At 35.1% G+C, this 24065-nt stretch overlaps 1 protein-coding gene across 3 annotated transcripts; it reads left to right on the top strand.

Moving 5' to 3' along the window:
- The first annotated feature begins 1319 nt into the window (after positions 1-1319).
- Positions 1320-22925, top strand: LOC145600187 (protein PHYLLO, chloroplastic-like). 3 transcript variants are annotated; one of them, XM_081656087.1, is made up of 28 exons: positions 1320-1516; positions 1588-1791; positions 2478-2692; positions 5805-5922; positions 6091-6207; positions 7288-7389; positions 7479-7538; positions 7658-7726; positions 9373-9477; positions 9543-9737; positions 9989-10087; positions 11518-12084; positions 12744-12968; positions 13678-13968; positions 15211-15278; positions 16645-16803; positions 17181-17306; positions 17393-17521; positions 17613-17718; positions 17853-18008; positions 18118-18363; positions 18640-18807; positions 19468-19611; positions 20098-20559; positions 20792-21094; positions 21173-21330; positions 21446-21553; positions 22205-22925. In XM_081656087.1, exons 1-28 carry the CDS (start codon positions 1358-1360, stop codon positions 22425-22427), a joined length of 5082 nt encoding a protein of 1693 aa, XP_081512213.1. In that variant the 5' UTR covers positions 1320-1357; the 3' UTR covers positions 22428-22925. The 3 variants fall into 3 exon arrangements, with proteins under 3 accessions (XP_081512213.1, XP_081512212.1, XP_081512214.1); XM_081656086.1 differs by having other exon boundaries at positions 17607-17718; XM_081656088.1 differs by lacking the exons at positions 1320-1516; positions 1588-1791; positions 5805-5922 and having other exon boundaries at positions 2665-2692; positions 6095-6207; positions 17607-17718.
- The last annotated feature ends 1140 nt before the right edge of the window (positions 22926-24065 follow it).

The following is a 24065-nucleotide window of genomic DNA, read 5'->3' as shown; positions in this document are numbered from 1 at the left end:
TTTCGTATTTGATTGGCAAAACTTGCTAAATTTGAATGTTAATTGAATTTGGGCGAACTTGTAACTTTGAATTAAGGAGTACATCAAAATCTAGCATCTCGTAGTGTAGATCTCTTTAAAAATTTCATAATTTGCACAGGGGTGAACAACTGAACGTAATTGATGGCATCAGATAAATACAGCAAAAAGATCAAACATGTTTGAAGAAAAACTAAGATGAAATCTAGATATCAAATTAAGGGGGTTGGGGGGGGAATAGAATTCCAAAGGAGTAGATGTGCACCTTTAGAGTTTAAGTAATCACAAGCCTAATCAAAAGCAAAAGAGATAGTCCTTTCTAGGTCGACCTAACAGTTGGGTCGTTTAGATTGGGGGGGTGGTTTGGGTATTTTTGGCTCAATTGATGATTGGGTAAGGTCAGATTTCTAGTGAGTAGTTCGACTCAAGTTCATATCGGGTTATTTCAGGATTTTTATGTTAGATCGAGTATCGGGTCAAGACACCGGATCAATTAGTTCAAAATGGGTCATTTAAGATTGAGTCGATTTGGTTTAGGTTGAGACTTCAAGTCAAGCTCAAATCGTGACATTTATCATTGTTATGGTTCAATTATCGTAAATAATCAAAACTTTGTAGTGAAAAGGTGAGGCTTTTTTTCATTTTTCTTTTATTATTGCTATTACTAGATAGTAGAGGCGGGGGTTACAAATGGTAACACTGAAAATGGTCCGGTGTAATATTGTTAAATTGTCCCTAAATTCATTTTTTTAGGTTATAAAAACTCCTTATGAATGTTATTAACAATTTTTTTTTATTAAATTATACTTCCACCGTTTTTTTTAGATGCAACACACCCTTTAGCGCGGTAATTGAGAAAGGTGGGGTTTACATGATATAATAAACTTTAAAATAGGACGACTGGTTGTTAGAAGTGTAATTTAATGGGCCATGTGCTTTAAATAAGGGATATAATATAGTTTTTCCCTAAAGTTGTTTCCTTTTATAGTGTGTTGCAAGTATTGTGACATTTTCTTTTTAGGGAAGTGTTGCAAGTAAAAGAAAACGAAAGAAGTATATTTTATGATAAAAATGAAGATTAAACTATTGATTAACAAGGCGTTCCTTATAAAGTTTAGCGAGATTTGAACCACGACCTTAGGTTTAAACTCGGGATATCGCCCAAACCTAATACTAATTTGTGGTTTAAAATGAATAACTACCCCGTAATCCAAAAGGCGGGAAATCAATGAGATCACCGTTCAACGAGCAACTGTATTACCTCCGTACTAGTACCAGTCTTATCCAAAACAAATCCTTTTTCATTTTCTTCTACTCTCACTTCCCTCTTCCCACAACAATGAACACTAGCATAATCCTCCCTAATTCTCTCTCTTCATCTTCCCCAATTCTCAATTTCCCAAACCCTAAACCTAATTTCTCTCCTAAACTCCCTTCAATTTCTTCCAATTTCCACCACTTCCGCTCTCTTCTCCTCCATCAAAACCCCTTTCTCAAGGTATTCCTCTTTTATTAATCTGATTTTCCCTTTATTTCTTCCCTAATTTTGTCTTACATTTGGTTTTTCAGATGAATCGGGCAATTAGTTTGAATAACTCGGTTAATGCGTCGGAAGATGAATTTTGTGGTGATGATTTGGTAATTGAAGCGTCTCTTACTAGAATTCTTCCACCTGCTTTGACATTGGAGCATGGTGTTGTTGCATTGAAGGATGCGCTTCAGGAATTTAAGCTTAATCCTCCGAATTCTGCTAGTGGTTTGATTAGATTTCAGGTATTTTTAGTGTTTTTTTACTATTCTTTTGATTTCATGGAATTGATATATTCTTAGTAAGTAACTTAGTCTGTTGATGGCATTAGTAAAGTATTCCGTTGAACGTCCCGATTTAGTTGTCACATATGCTTTCGCCACAATTTATGATGGAAGTAAAAAAAGAAAAAAGAAAAAAGAAGGAAGTAGAGAGAAACGAGTGAAATGACCTTAGAGAGAAAAGGTTTGCCCAAGAGGTATACGGCGCAACAAATTTGGGACTGTGTGAGTACTTATATTGTTGATGACACCAATAGGGAAAAAAGTCAGAGAAAGTAATAAAATGGCGCTAAATTGAGTGTTGCCAGTTACTTTGAAATGGGGAAGTTAATTTGGTTGTTTGCACAAAGGAATTGGATTACCCTATCATGTTATCAAGTTTGTTGTTTTATATGTTCTATTAGAATATGCAATGTAAAATGTGGTGTATAGAGTTCATTTGGATAAACATTTAACACTTGGAACAGTTAATGTGTTTTATATGGAAGCCTTTTGTTTGGGTGTGCAGAGATTATATGGTTTGAAATGGAGTGCCTCGTTATTCTGCTGTTAAGCTAAAATTGATGCATTTGGGTTCTAGTTGGAAATTTTGAAAGCCAGATTGTTTTCTTGGTTTTCTTTAATTAAGGGATTTATAAACTGAGTTACAGGTAGCTGTGCCCCCAAGTGCGAATGCTTTGGACTGGTTTTGTTGTCAGCCTGAGGCATCGGGAGTGTTTCCTCAGTTTTACGTGTCCAAGCAATCAAAGAATCCAACTCGCGAGTCAGCTTTCTTTAACAAGACTCATGGGGTTTTTGGAATTGGAGCTGCGGTTTCCTTTAGACAGTCACCTTCTAGATCTGATGAGTGGAACTCGTTTAGAAGGTAAACTTCAAATATCTTTTTGATTTATGTTTCTTGAAATCTTTCAGTATTTAGTTAACAATTTATGTACAATTGGTTTAAGTTTTTGCTATGTACTGTTCTTCCGTCCTAGTTGATAGCATTGAGAAGTTTCAGCAAACAGCCCTTGTAAAAATTGGATCTGAGCACAATTTTTGAGGTGAATAATTATTAAGGTTGGAGGTAATTTTCATTACTTGAAGAGAACTGGCTCCATGCCTTTGGTGTCATGGAATACATGGGACAAAGGTATTGTCGGTGAAATCATTGATGAACTAAATGGCTTCCCAAAGAACATAGTAAATTAGTAATAGGAATAAGCTGTTGGAGAATGAAATTAATTGCCAGTTAGTGTGGATAGTGCTGGTATTACCGTATTAATGTGGTGATTTGTGTAAATTGAAGGAAGAGATTAATGATGATCTTGTATAAGATTACCTTGATGCTACATGTCCATGATTGTGCCCAGTCTTTTATTTCTACAGCTAAGTCCACTATTTTAACCACCCTCTCTGTTAGGCAGCCATTTTCATGCGTCCCTTGTAGCCTTTCTACTGGTAGCCACTAACCAGTTGAATCTTTGAAGTTGATGAAGCTGTTTGTGTGATACTGTAATTATTTTGTGGCAGACAGTAGGAGTACATGTAACATTAGACATCATGGGTTTTTTTTTTTTGTGTGTGTGTGTGTGTGTGGGGGGGGGGGGGGGGGGGGGGTGCGGGTGGGAGGGGGTTTAATGTAGTGAGCCATTTTTTGTTCCCTTTTTTTTTGTACAGAGATTCTGAGGAAAATATTTGGCATATGAAGAGATTCAGTAGTTTCATGTATGGAGAACAACTTTATGCATTCTGCAGTTTAATTTGTGGTTACCTACATACTATGTGGTTTAAAGGATGTAATTTGGCTTAGATTTTATTTTTTTTACTGGCTTTTTTTAGTACTCTGCAAATTAGGTCCATGTATAGAATAGGTGAACATTAAAGAATACATTGGGATTTTAAATTGAGTATGCTTGGACTTTTGTAAGTTTTGAAGGAATGAGATATACATCATTTCACACATCAAATACAGAAATTAATAACGTCTTTCATTACAACTGCCAGTTCACAATCTTGACTAGCAATTAGATTGTCTAGCATAAGTTTCAAGCTCTAGATGCGTAATTTTCCTTTTCCAAGAAATAAGTAGTCCTTCATGGATAGTTAGCAACTCTGAAGAAGCAAGACCGTAAATGTTGGATCAATCAATCAATTAAAGCCTTAATCCCATAAGCGGGCTCGGCTCAATGAACCAACATCCACAAAGATCTTCCTCTTCCATCCCTTACGATCAAATACTTCATTCTCATGCAAATTTATATGCTTCATATCATTCCTAACTCCTTCCAACCAAAGTCATTTTCGGTCTCCCTCTACCTCGTTTAACCTCTCTATGATCCCACTCTTCCACTCTTCGTACCGATGCACCCTGGGTTCTCCTTCTTACATGCACAAACCTTTGAATGCGATTTTCCCTTAGTTTGTCTGCAATGCCGGCGATACCCACTTTCTTGCGAATAACTTCATTTCTAATTCTATCTCTTTGAGTGTTTCTGCACATCATTTTAACATGTGCATTTCAGTAACTTCCATCTTTTTAATGTGCTCCTTAGAAGCCCAATATTCTATACCATATAACAACACTGGTTTTATGCACTTGTATAGTAGAAGAAAAACCAATCTGCCGTAGACCTTTTTTACACTTGATTATGCTTCCGCCTCCATCATTGTTAACTATCATTTAAAAACCATCGGCTTCTAACTTGAAATATCCTTTTTTTGTGAAGGAGCCCAAGTCCTCAATTTTACAGTATTTATTTTTTGTATATTATAAGAAATTCACTCATTTCAATTAGTTTGTAGAATGAATGGTAGTGGGAATTAACATTTTTTTTATTATTTTTTTTTTATAACAATGAGGACGTAAAAATAGCTGAAAAATGAAGAGGATTTTCTTTAGAATGATTACGTGTGCCGCATATGGGGTTGAAGTTCGGGACTTTTGCTTCCAAAATAGCTCTTACGGGAAGGATAGTTGGATTAAGTTGCACAGGAGCATTTTGGATTCAAAAGGGACATGTTCTTCCATAATCTTTTCCTGGATTGTTGAATTATAAAGTACAAAGTATGAATAATGAGATTAATCATTCTTATTGGTTATTAGTTCTTAATTACTCCATGCATCTCAGAATAGTTCAATCACTTGCCTGACACAGCGTTAAGTTGTTGAGATGCTATTAATTTTTAATTTTTAATCTTATACTTTATTCATTTTTTAGTATCTGCAACACTTCCCTAAAATGGAAATTTTATAATACTTGCAACACACTATAAATTTATAATACTTAAATTTTTAGTAAAGGTTGTACTATTTCCCTTATTTTAAGCTCTAGCCCACTTAATTATACTCCTAACAATCTCTCAACCGCAATTTAAGTGTGTTAAATCATGTAAGACCCACTTTTCTTATTTACCGTGAAAAGTATGTGTTGCAAGTATTAAAAACGAAGGAAGTAGTAAAGTGAGTGTGCTATGAGATAGTTGAGTATAATTTATTTGAACAAGTAGATACGATAGGATATACGTATCTTTTTCATTGAATGTGAGATAGAATGAGGCCTTAACATTTGGGTAGTATTAAGAGATGAGTCTCAAAATAATAGTGGGGTCTATCCCAAGGAAGTGTTCAAATTAATATGGGGCACTGGGAAAGGTAAAATGTCCAAAATATATTGGGAAAGGTAAAATGTTCAAACTATATTGAGGTGGAGGAAGTATTACTTATTTAAAAGAAGTAAAAAGACCTTATATTTTTTTGGTGGTGTTTAACCACATGAAAAAAGCAAAAGGCAACCAAAAAGCAACCAAAAAGCCATTTACTAAACGTGGCTAATATATTCTAGAATCTAGATATATATCTTACAAAGAAAGAGTCCAAGTGTTAAAATTTCTAGGAGAACTCATTTAAGAGTCAACTTCTTAGTCCTAGGAAAGGGTTTTACCCTTTTAAAATAGCTGAGAGTTCACTGAAGAATGTAACTTTATATCTTTTTCAGATATTTGTTGGTTGATTCACTCAATATCACAGTGTATGGCTTCATTGATAGCAATTACGACATCAAATCTTCTTTTATGAAGCATGAGACTGGTTCATTGTACTTTACAATTCCTCAGGTGACGCTGCATTCTTTTTGCATCATATATCATTACTGATTCAATTCTCATAGAATGCCCAATGTAATCAATTAGAAATGATAAGTATGATGTTGTCTATTGATAGCCTGCTTTACATGTTGTGGCATTCAAGGACTGCTATTAATTTGGAAATGTTTTATTTGCTAGATAGAACTAAATGAATGTGAAGGGTTCTGCATATTGGCTGGGACACTTGTATGGAGTGACTCTTTCTGGTGTAATTTCAAGCAAGCTCTTCAATCTTATGAGAATTCTCTCTTACAGGTGCCTCCTTTTTTATTTTCCTCCCTAGTTATACAGATTTTGCATTTGCCTTTTCATTTTTATTATCCAGGTTATTTCAGATGATCCAAGGTGTTTTGGAGTAAATTACTGTCAGTATATTTGTTCATCTGCTTCAACATTTAGCTATGTTTTACTTATTTGGAGTTCCTTCTTCAAGCATTGGCAATTTTTCTTATGAACATTAATCTGCTGAATTTTTTTTGATTCTTATTGATGATTTTCACATTGCATGTCATGTGTGTGAATGTATTGCTTGGGTATTGTTGTCAAATCATAATCCTTATAGTTAATCCATCGTTTAATTTTTGTGTAAATGCACATGGTGTTGAATTTTCCATGATTCTTTAATTATTAGGTATTTTGAGGCCATAAACTATATATTCATTTGTGTAATCTATATTTACCAAATGCTGCATTAAAAACTCTCTTTGGGGTACCAAACTGCTATAAATAGGTAAGCCTATAGCAATGTGTTGTCAGTAGAATTAGTAAATGCTTGCATTGGTGGTGTGCTGTGTTCCTTGGTTAAATGTCATAGTCATAGGATCACAATGTCAATTTTCAAGTTTTAAATGTTTGAAAGCAACCTGTCATGGACTCATGGTATTAGTTATAACTAATTAAAATAGGATGAGTACAGTTGATAGGTTCTTGTGTTCCATGTGTGAATTTGAGACTAAGTGTTCTTTGTGTTAAATATTGAGACTAAGTGTTGCAATTCAACCTTGATGATGATACTTATTAGTAACAAGTTTGGGAAATATTGAGGCTTGTCATGCATATTTCTTTTCACACTAAAGTCTTTAGTGCTCAAGGTCATGGCTCAATTTCTTGTGGCCTGTTATTGAACTGGTTTGTAATATTCATGGAATGCTCCACCCTGATCATATCATCATCTCTTTAATAATCTTGTGCCAAAGAGGGTTGTAGTATTATGCCTTTTACTTGAATGTCGAAGTATTCTTATTTTGTTAATACATATTCATGTTTTATTGTTCACCATATCCACTGTTGTCACTATTATTTAATACATTTTTTTTCTTCTCTTGCCAATTTTAGGCAATCAATCATTTTCCAGCTATGCTAGAGAACTGCTGTGCAAACATGATGAAGTCGACTGGCAACATCTTTAATATGGTAGAGGATAGAAAGATGAAAATGGTATGATATCAAAACAATTGCACAACTGGTGTAAGTTGAAATGCTAGACAGGTTTAGTATTCTGACATTCTTTCTTCCTGTTTTTTAAGGTTTACATGGAAGCCCCATTGTTGGGAAGTTACAGTAATGCTGCTAGTATTGTGGAAATGGTATCCCCTTCTTCCTGGTAATGTTTATCATGACACTGCATGTTTTAGTCTAAGCAAGGTTTTGTTGTTCTTTTGATTTTAATTTTAAATCTGATTAATATGATTCAAATATAATGCAGAAAAATATTGCATCTTCGTGTCAGTTCTGCATCAGGCTTTCCCAGAAGACAGCAGTTTCAAACAATATGGTATATTACCCTTATTTTAGCTACTGATGCAATGTGTCTTGGTAAAGTTTTCATTATATGTGCTATACTGCTATGAAGTGAATCTATAGTGCTGAAACAGTTACGCAGCAAGAAAACTTGATATGGTTAACGTTATATCCCATGAATTCTGTGAAGGCCATATAATACTATATTGTTATGGTTAACACTATTTTCTGTAACAAACTACTAATACCACAGCAGAATATTAAGCAAACAATTGAAAAAGATGGAATCATTGAGGGAAGTGAAGTGACCGTTTTATTTAAATGCAAGAACTCTGTTTAGAGGGGGTGGCTTGAGGCCACTAATCTCTAGATGGTGACTTTAGGTTATGCCTCTCTACGATACTGTCACAATCCACAAACTACTCTCAGCCCATCCCTCACTACCCCTTTTTATATTTACATAAACAGCCAGAACAAGCTAACAGACAAAAGTTGGTATAAATTCTTGGTTCATGTAGCCAAGCCCATTATTGGGATTAAGATTCTAATATTGTTGTTGTTTGCAAGGATTTGATGCATAATGAACTGATTGATTTTGTTGGAACTAAATATAAATAAAAAGACCTTTGTAGAAGAAAGAAAAATCCAATGAAAAGGAAAGATCCCATGCCTTAAAGTCTCCTTATCCTTTTTTGATTTTTAAGAATCCTTTTCTCTGCTTGAGTTATAGATTGTGCAAATTCTACCATAAGTCATAATGAATTGAATTTCTAAAATTTGTGAGTGATTGTTCCATCATTCAAACATCATCTAGTTTGAAGCCGTGTATCTTGACAACAGTTCATTTTTGAAGAAAATCAGTTCAAACTTCATTGCATTCACATTTTAGATGACCTAACAGTAAGCTGCAAGTGCTAATTGTTCCCACTTCACAACATTTTCTCCTAGCTATTATTAATGTGGTTGCATTCATGTTTTAGATGACCTGACTGGAAGCTGCATGTGTTAAATTATTCTGACTTCATAACATATTTTCCTACCCATTATCAGTGTCATCCTTCGGTTTCCTCTGGTTATCATACCTTGTATATCATCAATCCAGTTGTTTTCAATTTTCATGAAGCTCCCCTGTAGAGGGTTACCTTTGTTATTACAGGACAGACTATATCTCTGCCAGGCCCTTAATTTGAAAAGCATCTATTTGTCAGCTACTTAGATGAACTATTCCCAACATTGCTGTCTAATACTTCTTATGTTTTTGTCTTGTGGACCTTAAAAAGAGAGATAAAACCCTTGGGTTCCTTTGTGAGATAGTCTTTTTTGCCTGTTAGGTCATTACCTTTTCATAGACTCATGATCCTGATCAAGCATTTTAGCCTTTTGCACACAATAAGAAAGTGAGCACAGTGAACCAACTACTTTAGTACCCTCATTAAATTCATCATTTGATTCTAGTAAATATGGCGTTTAAAGGTTACATGAGAAATATGCTTAGGAAAGTAGTCAAATCTTTGGGTTACAAATGTTCCACTCTTAATATAAATCAAAATTATAACTCTAAATTGATGCTTGTTTTCGACTACAGAGTAGTAGTTGCAGATTTTTCTTTGTTAGCTGAAGCAATGATTTACTGGAATATCAAAAGTCTTTAATAGTCTTTTATGCCTTTTTAATAATCAGTTGGATGATACCAGTGTATTAAGTTCTATCCTGCAAGAGTGTGCCAACATCAATTCTGTCTGGGCATCGCTTATTGTTGAAGAATGTTCTCGACTTGGCTTAACGGTGCGTGGTATCCATCTAAAAGTTTCTGCATGGGTGTGCACTTGCCTGATTTAGTATTATTTTAGTATTTTTGTATAGCTCCAGGATCAAGGTCATCTCCTCTTGCAGTTGCAGCATCAGCTCATCCACGTATAACTTGTATTGCATGCTATGATGAGCGATCACTTGCATTCCATGCCGTCGGGTATGCCAGAGGATCTCAGATACCTGCTGTTGTTATTACAACGTCTGGGACTGCAGTTTCAAATTTGTACCCTGCTGTAAGTAATTCAGAATCATGTCTCTTGTTTTGAGAATCTTTGTATGCACAGTCACTGTCTGTATTGCTACATTGTAATATCACAATTTTTACACTTACAACTTTGTTGATAAATATGAATCATTACTGAACTTTGTTCCTATAGTATGTTTGACAATTAGTTTTATGGGGGCATGAAGGATGCATAGTGGAAATTAAGCTGGGCTTGAACCTTTCCGAAGCTCTAATTGGCAAATGGTGTTGTCTTTTTAGGTTGTGGAGGCTAGTCAAGATTTTGTACCTCTAGTATTGCTCACTGCTGATCGCCCTACAGAATTGCATGCTGCTGGAGCAAATCAAGCAATAGATCAGGTGTGCAACTAGTAATATGAGGCAAAATGACATGAAAATGGCATTAACTGTTTTATATCGTTGATATAAGTTTTCATATGGTAGCTCAAAGATGTCTAATACTCTTATGTGTCCTTTGATTTAGTCTTATATGAATTAACATTGTCAATTTTGAGATGTGTCGGCCTGTGGAATATGATTGTTTATTAAACTTCACCAGTGTTTGTTATATTTTTATAGATTATTAAGCTCAAAGACATTATTTGTTTTGGTTTCTGATACTTTTAACAGAAACATTTGATCAAAATTTTGGTAACCTACTAAAGATGCATGTGACTTATGCTTGGTAGCATTTGATTTCAGTCAGAATTGTTGTTGATTTTTTTCATCTTATAATGAGAAAGAAGATGATGTGATTTATGATAGAGGGTCCAATTAGCTCTTTTGAGTTATTGATTTTCTTTCTTTGTGATGTTCTAACTTGCCTTATGGTTGAGTGGTTTGTCTGAAGCTGATGTTCCTCATCTTTTCTTTTTCCTCCATGATTGGTAAGGTCAATCCCCTAGACAGCCCAATAGTCTGATAGATGTTAAAGCAAGGTGACAGGAGACACAAGTTGTTTCTTTTACTTCCCTTTGGTGGAAATCTCACCTCATAATGACTGCTTTCCTTTTTGTAGAGGGTATATTGATTTTTAGACCTCATTATTCCCATTCAACCACCACAAATGTGTATCAAGGGCATGAATCTTGACATATATAAACATTATTTACAAATGCACAACTGGTGCAATGCAAAGCTGCATATGCTGTGAATCATGTCAATGACTAGTCCTTTGGGATTTTCGGTGCTTTTCAGTTTGTAACAGATGTGGGGAAATATAGAACATGTAAGACAATGGGTGGGTAATTAACTGCTGCCTCCATTATATTATTTGCAACGATTTGACATAAAGTAGAGAGGAAAAGTGTCTAATCGCTGCAAATAATATGAAACGGAGGTAGTATATTTTTGTAGTCAGTTTCAGGGTAGTAGGTAAGTTATTTTTTTCGTGAGTGAGTTGAAAATGATGTGTTGGTGTGTAATCACAAGAGTAAGGAGTAAGGACTGAAAGTTGACACGTGAACTTGGCATTTGTGCTACATTTCATACCATGCATTAGCACACTTGTCCCCCATTTACATTATATCAAGTTCATTGTTGAGGTATACTATGTCTACATACCCCCAGTCACTGAGTCATGTACATGATTACTTTGAAATTCGTTTTCGATGTATGTTATGCTATGTGCCCTCGTTTTATGTGAATTAAGTCAGATGCAATTTGGCTTATGTATATCAGGTGAGTTGTTCTTTGTCATTACACCACGTCCAATGACATGATTGGCTGCTCCCAGCTTCCAGTTCTTTAACATTCAAGAATTATCTAACACATCTTTGCGTATGTTATAGGTGAACCATTTTGGCTCTTATGTGAGATTCTTCTTCAATCTTACGGCACCAACTGATCATATCAAAGCAAGAATGGTTCTCACAACTGTTGATTCTGCTGTCAATTGGGCTACTTGTTCACCATGTGGTCCTGTTCAAATCAACTGTTCTTTTAGGGAACCATTGGATAACAGTCCCCAAATTTGGATTAGAAGCTGTTTAGACAAGCTGGATTTTTGGATCTCAAGCACTCAACCTTTTACTAAATATATCAAAGTGCAATCGTCTTATGCACATGCTGCCTCTTATGGCCTAACATCTGAGGTTGAAAGGATGATTAAGAATAGTAAGCATGGGCTATTAGTCGTTGGTGCTATAAACCAAGAAGATGAAATTTGGGCAGCACTTGTATTAGCTCAGCATCTTTCATGGCCTGTTGTGGTGGACATCCTGTCAGGCTTACGATTACGAAAGCTATTGACTTCTTACCGTGAATATGAGAAGAACTTTGTTTTCATTGACCACTTTGATCACGTGCTGCTCTGTGATGCAGTCAGGCAATGGGCAGAATTAGATGTAATTATTCAGGTAATGCTTCTGTTTGCTTATATGATTTCCTCTGTCTTTGAGAGTTGTTTTATATAGTGGAGAGCTGCACCTATCTGTGCCTCTTATATAATTGCCTCTTTTCTCTCTTTCCTTTCTCCCCAGCAGCAATTCTGTAGACCCTCTCCAGCATTTACATTCCCTCTTAATTGCGTGTTGGAGAATCATTATATCATTACTGATTCATATATCATTACTGATTCAATTCTCATAGAATCATTATGAAGTAATATAATTTGGAGTGCCATTGTAGACTGCATTTGTATTTAGCTTTCAGAGTATTGCAACAGACCTTTCACTTTAAATAACTAAAGCTGGTTGCAGCCTTTAGTATTGTGTAACATTACTACGCTATTCATATGACTCATGCAGTCATGATTCTTGCTGTCCATTACATTTTCTTCTTTTTCTTCTTCGCCTTGAACGCCTTAATCCCATTAGTGGGGTCGGCTACATGAACCAACATGAGGACTTCCCTGGAGGTCACCCATCCTAGTATTATTCTCAATCATTGTGACTCATACCAAGCGATGTGACAAAGTTTTATACTGGCTGTCACTGGCCAACCGTAACACTCCTCCTTTATCCAGGCTTGGGACTGTCCATTACAATTTAATTACGTTAAATTTCTTTGTTTGCAGGTTGGGAGCAAGATAACAAGTAAAAGGATTTCTCAGTTTCTGGAACATTGCTCTCCATGTTCATATGTAATGGTTGACAAGCACCCTTGTCGACATGATCCATCACACATAGTGACGCATCGGATTCAGAGCACAATCTCTCAATTCACTGGGGGTCTGCTGAAAGATACTTTTCCATGTACAAGCAGCAAATGGAGTAGTTTTCTACAAGTTGCAAATTCGGTGGTAATTTAATGTCTCTAAAATTTGCATTCACTAAATTGCTTTTCTGCTCTCTACTTAAAATCTTGAAATTGAGTTTGGCATTTAGCAAGGCAAAGAGTGCTGCGTTTAGAAGTATACTAAGATGACTATTTGACAATGTGCAATACCTTGTTGGAAGACAATGAATTTGTTATACAAAAGATATGGTTGTTTGACTGGATAGGCATGTTGATGTGTTGATCTGTGAATTCTCAAAGGGCTTATTTCTGCTATGGATGCTATAGCAGACAAAGATGGAGGAGTGGATGTCTCTTATTACACGAGAATTAGCAGAAGTAAAGACAAACAAATAATTTAGTACTACTGACAACATTTACAAAGACATTACCAACCAGCCTAAAGACATGTAAATGGTGATATAACCCCTTTCCCCCCTAACATCTTTTTAATGGACTCTTACTTTAACAGTTCTTTGAATAGTGTTCTATTGTCATTGGGGTACAAGTTAACACTCAGAGCTAGCAAGATTATCTTCATTTCTACCAAACTAATTGTGATGTACTTTTTAATAAAAATGAAACACTAATTGTGATATACGAAGTATTTTTCTTTACAAGCATGTACACTGGTGTCTTTCTTATATTCTGTGCTGACTAGGATAGACATTTTCTTAAATTTCTTATCCTTGGCCTTGTATTTTCTAATGCTCTGATTGGATGCTCTCTTTCAGGTGGCATGGGAGTTATCATTTCTAATCTGCTCTGAGTACTCACTGACTGAACCTCATGTTGCACATATAATTTCAGAAGTAGTTGGCTCTGATACTGTTTTATTCATTGGAAATAGCATGGCTATACGTGATGCAGACATGTATTCTCGAGGACTTGTAAGTTGCACTAATCAAACATCTCAGTCAGCATTAGTATGTCAAGGGATACACATAGCGGGCAATAGAGGAGCTAGTGGTATTGACGGTTTGCTAAGTACAGCTGCTGGTTTTGCTGTGGGATGCAAGAAAAGGGTAATACATCTTTGTTATACCTAATTTCTATGTATTAGTGTTTATTTTTCATCACTACATGAGACTCGTGTATGATTAGCTTTTTTGAAGTATGTACTCCTTCAATTCTTTTTTTCTTTTTCTTTTTTTTTTATCTTCCTAATTTCCATTTTGATATGTTCTTTTATCTTCATACTGTTTCTTTATTCCTTATATGGTAAAGAAAATTTCCATTTTTATCACTCCTTACCCCATCACATTGTCCACATAAAACTGTATAATAATACCAATGTTTCGAAACAACTTTCTCTTTACTACCTAAAAAGTTAAAACGGGGACCTAATTTCCACTTACTACTTCGTTTTATATGAATAATAAATGGAAAGATAAAAAACAACGGAGGGAGTAGGACTTTGAAAAAACATATTGACAAGTACACATAACATTTCATGATCAGGTTGAAAACGCCCACCCATTATATTTTGACAGATTTTTGTAGCTAGGTGCATTTTTCTCTACTTTTGATATCTTGTTCTTTTAAACCAGAAGTGTACTTGTGAATTCATATAGTTTTACGACTTTGTTCTGCTGACATTGCACTACTTGTAATGAACCAGCATAATACGGGTTATTCTTGTTTTTTTTTTTTTTTTTTTTTTTTTTTTTTTTTTGTTTTTTTGAAGGAATATTACGGGTTATTCTAAGAGATGAAAATGGTGATTTTGTATGAACCAGCATAATACAGGTTATTCTAAAGAGATGAAATTGGTGATTTTGTTTTAAAGCTGAAATATCAGAAAATAAAGATTAATGTCAAGTATTTGAGAGACTTTCACTTGACCCTTTTTTAAAACTAACAAAATAAAAACTCAAACATTCTGGATTGCTTTTCTCTATGCCTACTCTCCCTTATTCCGTTATTATACTAAATTTGATGACTATTGAGTACTGACTGAATAATATTAGACTACCCATAATATGCTGGTTTATTATAGAGCTAAGCTAATAGAGAACCAGCAAATTTAATTCTGTGGTTGTTCATGGACGCATTGTCATTGTATCCGATTAATTGATTTGCATGCACAAAATCTGTTTTATATTTTATATTTATTTTTTTTTTTTTTTTATTTTTTTAATTATTTTTTTTTTTTTCTGTAGCCACTAAATTTCTTCTTTAAGATAATTCAAGGTGCAAAATCTTCTTTATGTTATTACTTTTTTTGGTATTATAGAGTATGTTATTGACAATCAATTTCTTGTCAGGCGTTGTGTATAATTGGAGATGTTTCTTTTCTTCATGATACAAATGGTTTGGCAATATTGAGTTCAAGGTATAAGTTTTCAAACACTAAAATTTCTTCTATATGGTACCATACTGCCATTAGCATGGTCGCATGGACAATGCAGTCAATTTTATTCTTAGAATTGCTAGAATGCCTGGTAGGCAATACAATATATCAGGGAAAAAAAGTTGGGAAAACATATTCTCTGTGCTAGCTAGCTGTCTGTCAATCATATAATACGTATAGGTGGTAGTCAGAATGGGCATCTCACTTATCATAGACTTTAAGAATTCGTTCTCAAAACGCACAGCATAAATCTTACATCTTGCCTGTTATATGTGCTGGAGATTATGTATTAAGCATTCAATATTTTAGCTTTATGAAAAATATTCCCTGATCTTGAAGCTCCGAAATGGCCCAGATGTAGAAGCAATCTCATAGTGCTCTCCTGTTATTCTATTTTTTGTGTCCTAAATCTGTGGCCTACCTACATGAGTGTTTTAATTTGGTTCTATGACTGTCACAAACTTGTATCCTGTAGGATAGAAGGAAAACAGCATGATAATGAGACACTTATGCTTGTTTGTCAACTAAAATGTATTGTTGGGCTCTGCAGAATAGTTTGCCCATGAGTCATGACCCGTTTACTATTCTTAGTTCGTAAGACTGCATGAATATGGAGGTCTGGAGGATGCAAAAACTTACGTTTGTTGAAGTGCCTGTACTTACTGTACAGGAACTGCACATGAAAACTATGATCCTGTATTGCTGATTAGCAAGATTACACTCCTCACCTCAGTCAGCTTCCTGTTAAATGAACCCACTGTATGCCAAGTTAGAAAATATATCATTTTTCACCTCTATAAATACCCACTGTCTCTAAATAATGATTTATCTGACTGAACCGACAGAGGACTAGCATAGCCTGTTCTGCCAAAAAGGGGAAATGTAAGCTACCCCAAAGTCCAAACAATATGGAAGATATTTCCACAAAACTAGTCTGTTAAAGGCCTAATAAACTTTGGTATAGCCTTGACTATTAATAGGGTGTGGTTGAGACCAGAAAGGTGATGCAGGGCATGATTTTATTTTTCCTTTTTTGTTTGGGTTGTATTATTAATCCAGTCTGCTAATGTATGTCGTCCTGAAAGCTGAGGTCCTATACCAGCCCCACTAAAAAGTCATGCTATTATACTACAGTAACCTTTCTTATTCCGCATCTTTTAGTATTCTATTCATCTTGGTTTATATCTTGCCGGTGACGGGATTTAAGTTGTAGAATTTTTTAGTATTGTTATTGGTGCTAATATTGTAATTTATATCTGGCATATATGCTGACAACTTGCTGACAATGTTGTCATGCTTAAGGATTCCAAAATTTAACAATTTGTTGTTTGCTAACTTGTGCTTGTAGGATGGGGCGGAAGCCTATGACAATACTTGTTATCAACAATTGTGGTGGTGGGATCTTCAGTTTCCTTCCAATTGCAGAAAAAATTGACTCTGAAATATTAGGAAAGTATTTCTATTATAATCATCGCATTTCAATCAACGAGCTATGTGCTGCACACGGGTAATGGTAGTTCTATGTCCTTTATAATTTCCTTCAATCTAGGACTTCCATTTTTTTTTTTTTTTCCAATGATGCTATAGTGGATGGTCAATAATCTCATTTGTCTCTAACATCTTTATCATCTCTTGAATATTGGAAATTTCTACGTTAGATGTCTAATTGAAAGCCTTGTTGTTCAAAGTAAACTGAATGCTGGGAATTTTTTATATTCTGATTGTTAATTGTGTGTATTAGAGTGATGTGAATATTTGGATGTGTGCTAACCTATACTTTAGTTTTAGAGTTACAATTGCTTGCTTCATATTTGACTATTCCTCTCTTTTTAGGTTTTATTTTATATTTTGACTGTATGATTCACATGACTGGTGGAATTGCAGTGTAAAGCATCTGCTGGCAGAGACAAAACTGGAACTTCATGAAGCTTTATTAACATCCCAACAGGCTGATGCTGATTGTGTCATAGAAGTTTCAGGCGCGATCAACACTAATGCAGCATTTCATAGGTTATTTTCATGGCATCTCATTCTGTGTTTAAATGATTGCCTTTCACTGAAGCAAAAGTTATTTAACAATCACCTCTTTCTTATAGTCTCTTGAAAAATTATGCTGCCCAAGCGGCGTCTCATGCTTTCACGACTCTATCACAACTTTCTCCTCCAAAATCTTCTGCAAATGATTTCTTGTTTAAAGTTGCCAAATTGGAGTACTCGTTGTATGGGTGAGTTTATACTTATCATTGTAAGGGTTTTCACACCGTGTATATTTTCAGTAGTTGATGTAAATCTCATCTATGGTTGTCTCAGAGTCAGCCTTGCTGCTCCACCAACTTCAGCTGACAGAACTCCGTCAAATTATGTTAGACAAGGCTTCATTTTAGCTTTGACTCTTGATGATGGAAGTACTGGGTTTGGTGAGGTGAGCTATATGATTGTACTTGATTTATATATGGTGATCCATTGTTTTCCAAATGATAGAATTGAAAGTTGTGTTCTTCAGAATATGCAAGCCATGGGTAAATCATAAATAAGTCTAATAGATTTTAGTAACAGATTGCACCTCTTGAAATTCATGAAGAAAATTTGCAAGATGTGGAAGAACAGCTGCGCTTCCTTCTCCATGCCCTAAAAGGAGCTACTATTAGCTATCAGCTTCCCCTGTTGAGAGAGTCTTTTTCTGTGTGGATACGGCGAGTAACTGGAGTTCCGGTAAGATATCCAGTAAGCATTTTTGCGGAATCAGTGGCACCATTCCTGTGTGCTGTCAACCTTCCCTTCATACCTTACTGTACTGTTTCTTTGTGATCTTTTTCTGCAGCCAGGATCTCTATTCCCAAGTGTTCGATGTGGCCTAGAGATGGCAACTTTGAATGCTATAGCTGCAAGACAAAAGTGCACTTTGCTTGGTGTACTCTGGCCTCAACCAGTTCAAATCGATGTCAAAAACCAGCAGCCAGCAAGCATTGATATCTGTGCCCTTGTTGATGCTGAAGGGAGTCCATATGAAGTTGCAAGTACTGTATCTGCTCTTGTTGAAGAAGGGTTTCGCGCTATTAAAGTAAAGGTAATACAATGAAATTTAGATTTTTGTTCCTAATTTTTGAGTGACAATTAAGTGAGTTTGATGGTATTTGGGTGCCTTAAAACTTAAGAGAGAGTTTTGACGCAAATATTGTTTGGAGGTGTTTTTGACAATTTTGAAGGAGTTAAACATCAAAGAAAATAAGTGTTTTGTTTCTCATAATTTTCTTTATCTTACCTATGTTGGCTCTAAGCTGTGACTTGCAGATTGAACTGCATTTTCTAAATCCTGCTATAAGACTGCTGTGTATTCTCACAGGTAGGTCGCAGAGATGATCCGAGGGAAGATGGTGCAGTTATTAAGGAAATAAGAAGAAAGATTGGTGCTGAGATTGAACTTCGTGTGGATGCTAACCGTAAATGGACCTATGAAAAGGCTATCATATTTGGATCTCTTGTCAAGGATTGTGGCTTACAATATATTGAGGTATGCCTCATAGGTTTCTACTTCTGTTCCTTGTTATAAAAAAAATTGATGCTTGTTTATGGGTTATTTTAAGCACTGTGTTTTCCAGTGTCTCTTCCATAAAGCATAAATTTTTATATTTTTTATATGCTGAAAGGTGGAAGAGACATAATTTTTTTGTTGCTTGATTAACCTATATTCTTTCTCAACTGATATCTTTGCTGGCCCAGCCCAATATAGCATTCCATTTCTGAAATTTCAGCTTGTCTAACTTTTCCAAATTCCAATATGCTTCTTTGACCATTAATGTCTTCAATTATTTATCTGTAGAAACTACGAGAAATTCAAATTTTGATAATTACATTCACATGACTAACAAGATCCTACATGCTTTTTTTTTTTTTTTTTTTTTCTTTTATATCAATCATACACTACAATCAAATTTTTTTTTTGACCACATGAAAAGTAAGTGTGTATAACTTTTAGGAACGGAGGAAGTCTAATGTTTTAAAATTGAAGATCAAGGAACTTTATTGCGCTTAACTTGATTGTATTTTGGTTGGATGATATGAACATAGATTTCTACATTGTAGTTATAGAACTAAAACACTTTGGTCAAGTTAAATCTACCCTGGGTTGGAATTTATTGTTGTTTAACACTATATCTTCATTGTTTTTCAGGAACCTGTACAGTGTGAAGAAGATATTGTGAGGTTCTGTGAAGATACTGGCTTGCCTGTTGCATTAGATGAAACAATAGACAATATTCAAGGAAATTTATCTGATTCTTTGGCCAGATTCACGCATCCAGGAGTGGTGGCTCTTGTACGTTCAGGCAAATTGTACTAATTTCTTGTTTGCATTACTCTACAAACTTGCTTGTGATTTAGTGGTTGTTTCCTCTCTACTAAATTAGTTCATAATAAGCTCTCAGCATATTTATCTTCATAGTACCTAGCTTCTTATAGGCAAATTTTAAGCTCAACAGAACACAATTTTTTGATAGATCTAGGGACATGAATTTTCAAATCTTTGTCGATATCATGTTTGTGGTTAAATGGCGGTGGTTTTTGATAATTGATACAGGATTCTTGATTTGTCGCTTATCTTGGCCCCGAAATTTTCCCCTTCACTTGCTCTTTGTACATATTGGGCAAAATCTACTTGTATAATTCTACTTGTAGCTTAGTTGTAATGAGTTTACAATAATGAGTTTTTGCTTTTAGCATGTAAGAGATGTTACTGAATACACTGATATGATTGTTCTTTACTATCAATTCTCTACTAAGAGTGCTGTTTTTCTTCTGTTAGGTGATTAAGCCAAGTGTTGTTGGTGGGTTTGAAAATGCAGCAGTAATTGCACGGTGGGCTCATATTAAGGGAAAATTGGCTGTTGTGAGTGCAACCTTTGAAACTAGTCTCGGATTGTCTTCCTATGTTCAGTTTGCATATTATCTTGAGATGAGAAGTTCAGAAATATCCCAAGCAGTAGATAAGAAATCGACAAAATGTGTAGCTCATGGTCTTGGAACATACAAATGGCTGAAAGAAGATTTAACGCTTGATCCACTTGTTATTTGCCGACAGCCACAGAGTAGATTTGTAGGAGCATCTATCGATGATGCTGATCGAGTCCTCCGCAATTTTCAAGTTAACTGCAATGCTATCTCAAGAAGGTCTATTGAAGATAATATATCTACTTATCAGCTTGGCGTGAAAGTAGATGATTGTTCTTATGTGATCAAGGTGCAAGAGATGGGAGAAAGGAGAGATGTATGTACTGGTTTTTTGTTCTTTTAATTTCTAGAGATGTACTTGGTGCTTTTTCTCGCATCTGGTTGTACTTTTGTTCTGATTTTCTGATCTTCAAATTTTGTGCATAGTAATCGCAAATTATGCTACTCAAATCATTTTCTTCTCAGGAAATCTAACCATTGTTTTCAAATATTCAAATCCATACTCATTGTACAACTATTATCTCTGACATAATTAAGATTGCATGCAGGGAAATACACTTCTATTTCTTCATGGTTTCCTGGGAACTGGTGAAGACTGGACCCCAATCATGACAGCTCTTTCAGGATCTGCAAAATGCTTGTCTGTTGATCTTCCTGGTCATGGAAGCTCAAAATTACAATCACTTGATGGTAGTGGCAATCCAACTGAAGGGCAAAGTTTATCAATTGAAGTAGTTGCTGCAGTGTTGAGCCAGTTGATAAATAAAATTAGCACAGGGAAAATCACTCTTATTGGGTACTCTATGGGAGCCAGAATAGCATTGTACATGGCATTGAGATTCAGTGGCCAGGTATCACCATAGATGTTATTTGTAATCATATAGATATGTTTATTTTTTTTTGGCAACAAGTAACAATTTTTTTTGTAGATTGATGGAGCTGTAGTGATTTCTGGAAGTCCTGGTTTAAGAGATGAAATGGAGAGAAGGGTTCGTGCTGCAAAAGATGATTCTCGCGCACAGTCAATCATCTCCTTTGGTTTGGCGCCTTTTCTGAAAAACTGGTACAGCAGTGATTTGTGGAATAGGTAATCTCCTGCTCTCTTTATGGATTCCGAATTTCGGATCTATTCTTATTATCCTACTGTGCAAAGGATGCTGCTAATAGAAACTCCGGGATTTCTTACATAGTTTGCTTTACAGTTTCAGGGAACACCCAAGTTATGATAAGATTGTAGCAAGTCGCTTGGAGCATCATGATATTCATGGTCTAGCAAAGGCTTTGTCTGGTTTGAGTATTGGAAGGCAGATGTAAGCTTTTACTCTTCTATGAGCCTGCCTCCCCTTCTCCCTCCTCCATCTCGTGGCCACTACAAAAAGACTTTAGTAAACTATACCCATCTTTGTTGTGTTGTTTCATGGTCTTGCAAACTATCTACTATAAACCCTATTAAGGTATTAGATGTCTTTAGAGCCTTTATATTCATGTTTATTTAATTTACCGTGTTTCATTGATAAATATAATGACCTCTTAAAGGTTTGGAGTTTAACTTTTGTCATATGATTTGTTAATAACTGTCTTGTAAGAAAAAACCACAAGCCAGCAAGTATGATTGCTTATAAAACTGTCCTTTGATCTTTGCAAAGGACTTGCTAAGTTTATACGCACTGACGTATACAGTATACATGTGAGAAGTTTTAGTGTTTGTCTGTATAAGCACTTGCCTTTTTCATTGAATAGAAGCACATAGCACCTTTCATGTATGAACTAAATAGTCTGTCATTTGCATCTATGATTTCATTTGTTTAACCGCATACTACTGTGGCTGCCAAAGTAGATGCCAGAGTTGTTACATTTAGTGGATATAAAGCCATACATGCAAGCTGCACTTTGGATTGGTTTCGAAGTCTTACCACTATCATTACCACATTTCTTGAACATATATTTTCATTTGTTAACAGGCCACTCTGGGAAGACATGAAACACTGCAAAATACCTCTTTTGTTTGTTGTTGGAGAAAAAGATGAGAAATTCAGGAGTATCAATCAGAATATAAGCCGTATAATGGGTCAGACGACAATTTATGAAGCAGTTGAAGTTCCTGATTGTGGACATGCTGTTCCCTTGGAAAATCCTCTAGCTCTTGTTAGACTGCTGAGACAATTTTTGACAAAAACAAGTTAGCAAGGAACGTTGAAATCTGCTGGATTATCATCAACTTATAAGTTAGCAGATTCTAGCCATCTAATTATTTGCCCGCATCCCAATCCAGCCATGTGAAGGTGCTCCATGAAGATCGCTCAAATGATCGAAGATAGCATAACAAAATGAAAGGACAGGTTGACTTTTTGAATTGCTATCTGAATTTACTCATGCAGTACAACTACAGTTTGATTAAAGCTGTCTCAGTACACTGATCAGCAATCCTTAATTCAATCTGTTCATTTACTTAAATTGTTGAATAATTATAATTCAATCTACTTTGGGCAGAGACCTTTTCTGGGTATGCTGTAATGTTTTTAGCTTGACAATGCCGAATAAGGAGGGAAACTACAGTTCTTGTTGGCTGTTCTCTGTTTCTCATTTTAGCCAACTGAGAAATGGTACTTTGATGTACTGTACTTTTAGTATATTTGTGTTGGCAATGTTTAAATAATTAAATGTAAGTGAATTCTTGTATAATTACAAGGCTGATATAGAATTATAGACTGTGGAACAGAATATGGAAGAATACATTTTGTTCAGTTGCAGCTTGTACAAGAATACGAATCAGGTACATAACCAAACAACAATTTAAATTTCATATGGGCCATTAAGAGTCTGATAATTATAACAAATATTTACAAATTTAATACTTGCATAGACTGGTTGTGTACAATTAGGATAAACTGGGTAAAAGGCATTTTCTTCCAAGATAGCCAAGCCTCCACCATCATATTTGCGGCAAAAGCCTCGTATCCTCGTGTGGTGTAGTATAGGCTTTGAAACAATATATGTAAGTGTCCACATATATAAATTAGATGTTTAGATTAGAGTGGTAAAACATTACTAACACTGCTAAGAAACCTCCTTGAACTTGTAAATTGAATTATCTTTATAGGTGATGGGTAGCCGAGCAAGCTGGAACTTGGAGAGAATTAATGGGTGGCTCCTCTCATGTTAATTGTTTTGAAAGGAAAGAGGGGGGAGAAATTACAAGTTTATTATGTTGATTGCAAAACTTTTTTTTTTTTTTTTTTTTTGAACGAAGTTGATTGCAAAACTGTTATTAAAGTTTATTATGTTGATTGCAAAATTGCAAATAAAAAAACTTTTCATTAAATGTGGTAAAAATTCTAAAACAAATCCGGGGACATTGAGAAATCTAATTTGATAAAAGATGACTATACCTTACAAAAAGTGCTTTTACCAAATTATAGTTGATTATACCAACTTTCCTAGGGTTGGATTAATAGGTCAAATACCAAACAATGTTTTGGAGAATCTTTCTTCGCTTAATCAATTGACAAGTTTGATTCCAAATTAAGATAGGTAATCTTAAGTAGTTCAATGTGCCTCATAATCTGTTAATTGACCTTTTGTATTTTTGTGAATGGCGTCGACAGTATTCGAAGGGAATTCACTATCCACTTGTGTTGTAGCTTGTAAGTGAACCTTCTGCCAACTCGATTGATAGTGCGAGAGGTGGACTGAAAATGAAAAGGTTGTACTTCCTCCGATTCTATTTAGTTGACGCTTTCAATTTAGGCACACATATTAAGGAGATGAGAGAGAATGATAAAGTAAGTGGGAGTACACTAATAAATGAAAGGTATAAAAATT

This window comes from Chenopodium album, chromosome 21, assembly GCF_948465745.1.
Source record: "Chenopodium album chromosome 21, dcCheAlbu1.1, whole genome shotgun sequence".
Taxonomy (NCBI): Eukaryota; Viridiplantae; Streptophyta; class Magnoliopsida; order Caryophyllales; family Amaranthaceae; genus Chenopodium; species Chenopodium album.
This window is presented reverse-complemented; position numbering and strand designations above follow the sequence as displayed.

Coding starts and splice junctions, on each gene's coding strand:
- LOC145600187 (XM_081656086.1), top strand. CDS start 1,358: ATGAACACTAGCATAATCCTCCCTAATTCTCTCTCTTCATCTTCCCCA. Junction 9,738..9,988: donor TTTCAAATTTGTACCCTGCT/GTAAGTAATTCA, acceptor TTGTCTTTTTAG/GTTGTGGAGGCTAGTCAAGA. Junction 21,331..21,445: donor AGCAGTGATTTGTGGAATAG/GTAATCTCCTGC, acceptor TTTGCTTTACAG/TTTCAGGGAACACCCAAGTT.